Here is a 7,230-nt window from a genome sequence, read left to right on the forward strand (position 1 = left end):
CACCCCTAAACTTGGGCCAGAACCACTCCATTCCCCGGTTGGACCTTCAAGCCCCATTCCTGGTACCCGACATAAAGGGAGTGGAGCTGGTAGTGATGTGGGGGGTGCCTAAATTGTGCCTAGGTGGCGACCTGGTCCCTAAATCCACCCGTGCCCCTGCGTTGTTCTTTTGTAGAATTATTGCTGTCTACTGTAAAAGTTGCCAATTGTAAGAAAAAGTCTCTTTGCGCATACCTCATAATATTTCCTCTCCATTGCCTACTATTTGTTAGGTCTGAATTTGTTTGTGTTCCCATACTGTGGTCTAATACACAGGTTCTCAAACACGGTACTCAGCACCCCACACAGGGCATGTTTTGCAGGTCTCCTCACAGAATCACAAGTGAAATAATTAGCTCCACCTGCAGATCTTTTTAAATGTGTCAATGAGTAATGAGTGCACCTGTGCTCCTGCCGGGTGACCTGGAAAACGTGAAATGTGTGGGATCCTGAGGATCGCGTTTAAGAACCCCTGGTGTAATGCCATGGATTGCTAATTAGAGAATTTGGAAATCGAGTGATTATCGAACTGCGCATGTGTACCATACATATAGCGCATGAGTGAGGGGAAATAGCAATACAAAATATTGTTTATGGCAATGCAATGAGGTTGAATGACAGAAGCCGGCGTTTGAGGGTGGAAACCGACCGTTTTCTGGGAGTGTCAGATAAAACGGGGGCGTGTTTATTTTCAAAAGTATGACGCTATCTGCGCAGATCGCTTGTTGTTGGGAGGATTAAGAAGCATCCAGGTAGTTAATAATACAGCAATAATTTCCTGCGCTATGCTAATCTGTGAGGTAAAGGGGCAGAAAAGAAAGATAGAAATAAGGTAGATTAACCTACACTAAATGTGTCTTTATTTGTATCTTTAAAATAACATGATCATATGCATTTAGGGGCCGATTCTGGTTCACACGCTGTGAACCAAATTCAGCCTCTGCGACGATGGTCGGCGCTTGCGCGCACACATGCTAATTTATGCAGACCCCGACTGCAAACAGGCACGGCGAGTTGTGCACTTGCTGGGCAGTTCCCAGAGGGGAGGGAGGGACAGGGGCGATTGGGGGTGGTGTCTGCGCTGGGCGTTGCCATGGGAATGCAGGCGGGATGAAGTCTGCTGGGGGCGGGCGGCTGATGTCACATCCCGTCAGCTGCCCGCCCTGACTTATATTTGCAAAGGCCGGAGAAATCATTCAATGGTCGGCAAACATCAAATGATTTACATTACTGTGGGCACATGAGATAGAATCGCACCTGGTTGCGAGGCGAAACAGCGGGGGGGGGGGGGGGGAGGGTATTCACCGGGGCGGCGTCACAAGAACTTGGTAAATTGTGAGCTTCGTGTGGCCCCTCAACACAGGGGAAAAAAAAAAACAGGAGACATGACATGCACCAGACCAGTAAGTATGGGGCAGCGGAGTGTGACGATACTGTTTCTTATGCAGAGTGCTTAGCAACCAAAAGGAGGGGAGGGGGGTTGCAACCAGGTGTCACCCGATGAGTCCTTTTTTGGGACTGTCCTGCTGTCCCACCTGTAAGCAGCAGTGTCCCACAGTAGGGAAGAGCCAGTTGGGAGACGCCCTGTCACTCAATTGGTTTTCTCAGCAGAGTGATGGGCATGCACCAATAGTGATGGAAATGGGGCGTGGCTTATGACAGCGTAATTCACGTGAAGCCTTGCCCCTTTTGCCGTGCAGGAGCCCAATTCTGTATGTTAGAAGGTTGTATACTTATAGTGCCACTACTGAAGCAGCAGGCAGAGCATACCCGATGGCACCATTGCACCACTTGACAGGGGATGCGGTCAGGATACCGGCGCTCAAAATACAGACGTTGGCTTCCCGATGGTCATCAAAAGGCCGACGCTGAAACCTGGAAAGATCAGGATTTTAACGACGGACTAGCAACAGCTGGCATCCCAATCAGAGGCTGGCTGGCATCTTTTAGCCTGGGGGGCAAGTCTACCACACTGGCCCATAAGTAATGCCAACACCCACTGGGCAACAAGCATGTATCTCCCCCTGAGCAACAAGCATGTAACTCCCTCTGGGCAATGATCATGAAATTCCCTCTGAGCAACAAGCATGTATCTCCCCCTGAGCAACAAGCAGGTAACATCCCCAGGGCAACGAGCAGGTAACTTCCCCTGGGCAATGCGCATATAACTCCCACTGGGCAACTAATATTTAACTCCCCCCTGGACATTGAACATGTAACTCCCACTTGCAATGAGCAAGTAGTCCCCCGTGGCAACGAGCATGAAACCCATGGCAAGGACCATGTAACCCCTTGGCAATAAGCATTTAACCCCCCACAATATTTGTGAAGATATGGGTTCTCTGATCACTCAGGTAAACAGTTTAGTAACATGGCAAATCGGCCGATATATCGGACGATCGATCGGAAATCAATCGGCCAAAAAATCGTTCTAGTGTGTGGGGGCCTATACACTGGTTACTACAGTACTTATGTTAATCAAATCTGATAGTCAGGGGACTTAGAACAATGGGCAACTTAACCTATAGTAAATAACACTCTGGCCTAGATTTATTCATATTAACAATTACATTACCAATATATAACCAATTAAAGTACATATTCCAAATACAACAGGTAAAAATAGCTATACAAAATAATACTATACAGAATATAACTAATAACCTATTATAATTAAGTGGAGTCCATGAGCAGGACCAGGGCTATGAAAGTAACCGCAGTCGTCTAACATTGAGCGACACGAGGTGCCGGCTGTGTCGTCACAATATTTTTCTGACAACGATATTGAAAGGTGTCAATATTAAAAGAGGATCAGAATGTGGTGGATCCCCTTCCCCATTCCCTACATTACACCACACGTCAGCTTCCCTACATCACACCACACGTCCCCTTCCCATCATCACACCTTATGCCTCCATCCCTTTTATTACACCTTATGCCTCCGTCCCCTATATTACACCTTATGCCTCCGTCCCCTACATCACAACCCATGCCTCCATTCCCTACATCACACCTTATGCCTCCGTCACCTACATCTCACATCATGGCTCCATCACACCTCATTCACCTACATCACACATCATGCCTGCGTCACCTACATCACACCTCATGCCTTCGTCACCTACCCTTCCTATTTTACTTCACTCCCAAACAATGATAATTTATGTATAAATACTGTTGCTCATCTTGGATGAAATGTAAGGAGCCTCACTTTCAGAGTATAGGAAAACCAGCAGGAGCTGCAGCTATGAGTACTTTTACCTAGTGACGGACGGGGATGGGGTCTATGCTCACATCACTATTACAACTGTGCCTGTACTGTACTACAGATGGGTCAGGTCCCATCCTTGCTGGCAGGTCGCCATGACGTCTGCGCTGGCGACCCGCCAGCAGCCACGCCAGCGAATGCACTGAGACGCGCGTGCGTCTCACGCGCACGCGCGTCTCAGTCTCCGTCGCCAGCGTGACGGAAACCCTGTCCGTCTCCGCCTCAGGGAGACGGACAGGGTTAGGGGGGGTTAGGGGGGGATGCGGGCAGGCGGCGGGGACCCCGGGTTACCGCCGGAAAGCCGGCGGGGACCCGGGGGAACGGATGGAAGCGCCGTCGGAAGGGGACGCGCGCGCCTCTCGTGCGCGCGCGTCCCCTTCTCACCATCGCCATGGCGCTGGCGGGGGATGGCGGCTGGCGACGCCAGCGCCATCCCCTGCCAAGATGGGACAAGACCCATCTGTACTTACAAGCTGTGGAAAGCCCAGCGCTGATGTGCTGTGCCCGAGCACGGCTCTCCTCCTGCTGTCTCTTCTTGTGACAGGCAGTCAGGCACAGCAGGGAGGCCCATCCCAGCAGCGCTGGGTTGGCTAGCTATGGCTCCTCTCTCCCATCTGGTTGCGGTTGGCCACTGGCAGCATGGAATCACTTCTTTTAGTGGCTGGTCCGCGCAGCAGTGCTCACAGCCCTGCAGGAGTTAAGCAGCCCATACACGCTGCTTTGTGGGCGTGCTTTCAGTGCTGTACTAGCACGCCCACAAAGCAGCATGTATGGGCTGCTTAAAGGAGGGGGAGGCTCAGTGTGATCATGTGACCGCGGCTGCCGACAATGACAGTCGGGCCGTGGTTACAGAGGACACATGTAACTGAAGATGAAACAAGACTGACTTCCTGCAGTCAGAGGCGGTGGCCCTGGATACTTGGCAATGGAGTGGCCTGGGGGGCACATGGCACCCTGCCCCCCGGCCCAGATTGCCCCTGATCCCAATCATCAATTATGTGGAACAGGTTAGGGTCAAGGGAAATGAGTGGTCATGTTTAGGCACTATTGGGAGGAATTCGAGTTTTTCTGCGGGGGAGGGGGGAAGGATAGGAATAGGCGGTGTGGAGGGTATGTTAGGGTAAGGCACTTAGAAGGGGAGGCAAGGGTTAGGCTGAGGTTAGGTTTAGGCGGCAGGGTATGGGGGATAGAGTTAGGCAAAGTGGGGTGGGTTAGGGCCAGGCCTCAGTATGGAGGTTCAGGTTTAGGCACGTGTGGGTGGATTTAAGATTAGGGAGGGGGGTAGGGATAGGTTGCGCAGAGGGAGCATTTAGGCTAGGCATTTAGCAGAGAAGGTAAGAGTTAGCTTGAGGGGTGGGGGGGTTAGGTTTAGGCAGCGGGGTTAGGCACTAATGGGGAGGGTTTGGGTCAGGCTGCGGTAGGGGAAGAGTTAGGGTTAGGATGCTGCAAAGGAAGGTTAGGGGGTAGGGGGACCATCACGCATAATGAATGCCGGGATATCATATGCGTCCCCTTGAAAAACCTTCTGTACCTACATTGAACAATTATTATTATTATTATTATTATTTTATTTATAAGGCACCACAAGTGTGTCGCAGAGCAGAACAATGAGCCTTAAAAAAAAGGGCATAGGATTATGACATTTGAATGATTTGTATCAAACCAGAAAGTATAAATTTTAACTTTACCATCACCAGTTAACTTAAATACTTCCAAATGCTGACAAATGAAGTACAGTCATTTTGTATTTTAATTTTCACAAAACAAATATTTTCTTTTTTTGCAGATACTATACCACGTAATGTCTCCGTAAAGGGCTGCGCTGTGGCACATGCCTGTCAGATTGGATTCCCTGCACTTCCAGGGGCTAAACAATTAACTTTAGTGAATATGAACTGCACAGCAGCGAAAGAAGTTAAAAAATCTAACCGTTAATAATGTTGTGATCTATAGCCGCTTACTGACTAGTTGTAACTGCAAGTTTAGCTGTGTCTCGTCTATCGACGTGATACACGTGGAAACGTTCTCTATTATAATGACTGCTTTAGATGCACTGCACTGTTGTACCAATATAACACAAGTGCTTATGAGTTTAGCAAGAATGGCTGTCTTCCTTAACATGTGGATTCCGTCCGCCACAGTACAAAACCGGTAATCTCCGTATTGCATAGCAGCAGGTGGGGGCGTGGCTACAAAGAAGTCACACCCTCATCCACAGCCTGTTCAAATATGTCACACCTCTCCCTGCCCACTGTGCCAGGCCATGCCTGTATCTCTGATTCGATCCCAATGAGTGGCAAGGCTATTTCTGCTTCAATCTGCCAGAACAAAAACAGTGCAATGCTTCCCTCCCTCCTAGCCGATGCTGGCAAACCGCCACGTCCCGGCGGCCATCGATATCAAATCGGCATTGACGGCCGCTGGGTCGGCCCGCGTGTACACCGCAATAGCTTGACAGTTAGGAGCTGATTGGCTGCTGTGTTATCACCGGCCACTTTATCATGTCACCAGGCTTAACAAATCTGCCCCAGAATTTCATAAATATTACAGGCACAAAAAAAGTCCTACAGCCATGAAACTATGCGCACTTTACTTCAGTGCTAAAAACATAGATCAGTATCTATATATAGGCCTGATTCAAACCCGATTGCTAGGCAGCGTATTTTCACTGCCTAGCGAGGGAGTAAGTGCCGCCATGCCATCCCACCGATGGCCCAATTCAGCCCCTTCCGAAAAAGCCTGAATTAGGCTGTATATCTAAAATTGTCACTTTCCCTTTTAATGTTATTAACAAGGTGCTTCATTTCTGAGAGAGCAGGTATAAAAGAGCCAGATTCTCCATCTATGAAGAAACACACACATTTGTTGCTGCTAGACCAGAAGCCAACACACGCGTTTTGCCCTGTAAACACACGCGTTTTGCCCTGTAATCACACGCATTTTGCCCTTGACTTGACAATGACGTAGAACAGGGGTAGACAACTCCAGTCCTCGAGAGCTACCAACAGTTCACATTTTCCAGCCAACCTAGCTGCTGCCACGGTGCACTTACAGGTGGAGCTAATTACTTCACATGTGATTCTGTGAGGAGATCTGGAAAACATTAACTGTTGGTAGCTCTCGAGGACTGGAGTTTGCTACCTCAGACGTAGGAAGTATAAGAATGTACAGGACAGAAATACTGATAAGTTCTGAATAAAGATTTACTAGAACAAAACCCTTTGTTTTTGACAAAATGCTAGAAAGTATTGTGATGTCAGTAGTATAGGGACAAACATGGGGACAAAACGGCCTATACACACCACCCTATAGTCAGTGGCGGATTTCGCACTAGGCTGGTGAGGCACTTGCCCAGGGGCCGCATTTGGTCATTTGGTGGGGTGGCGGTACACCTGGATGATGATGATTTTTTTTTTTTAATTTTTTTTTGCAACTGCTGTGAGTAGGGTCCTGGAGGTGAAAGTAGGGTGAGGTTGGGGCTGCTTTGGTGGTCTTGAGGCACCCGATATGGCACAGAAATAGAGGCAGTGACATGTTGGGGTAAGGGGGAGTGGCCAATAAAGTACATAGGCATGGCCTGCCCCCCTGCCCGTCGTACATTTGTAATACTGTACTGTATTTTAGCTCAATCTGTTTCCACTTGTATGATATTTGGTATAATGTGCTAAATAGAAAATAAAAATCAATTACAAAAATATCTGCAATGTGTTTTTTTTCTTTTATTTAATGTTCAAATACATTCTTAATATGTTGAGCAAATTCTACCATAATGTAAATATTTTAATAGGTATTTGCTGATTCTGGTTCACTCACAAAAGCTAATTCTTTCTCTAATGGACAAAACCATGTGCACTGCATGGGTGGGGGCAAATGTAACATTTGCAGAGAGAATTAGATTTGGGTGGGGTTTGTACTTCAAATTG

The 7,230-nt window shown here is 48.3% G+C and overlaps 1 protein-coding gene across 1 annotated transcript in view; it reads left to right on the forward strand.

Moving 5' to 3' along the window:
* The window catches only part of LOC146041782 (uncharacterized), a 53,144-nt gene extending 46,178 nt beyond the window's left edge, over nt 1-6,966 (forward strand). The window contains exon 5 of the mRNA XM_083161679.1: nt 5,094-6,966. Coding sequence (XP_083017805.1) covers nt 5,094-5,242 — 149 coding nt within the window. The 3' untranslated portion in view covers nt 5,243-6,966. The remainder of the gene's footprint in view (nt 1-5,093) is intronic.
* The last annotated feature ends 264 nt before the right edge of the window (nt 6,967-7,230 follow it).

This window comes from Crinia signifera, chromosome 19 (genome assembly GCF_055691185.1).
Source record: "Crinia signifera chromosome 19, ASM5569118v1, whole genome shotgun sequence".
Classification (NCBI taxonomy): domain Eukaryota; kingdom Metazoa; phylum Chordata; class Amphibia; order Anura; family Myobatrachidae; genus Crinia; species Crinia signifera.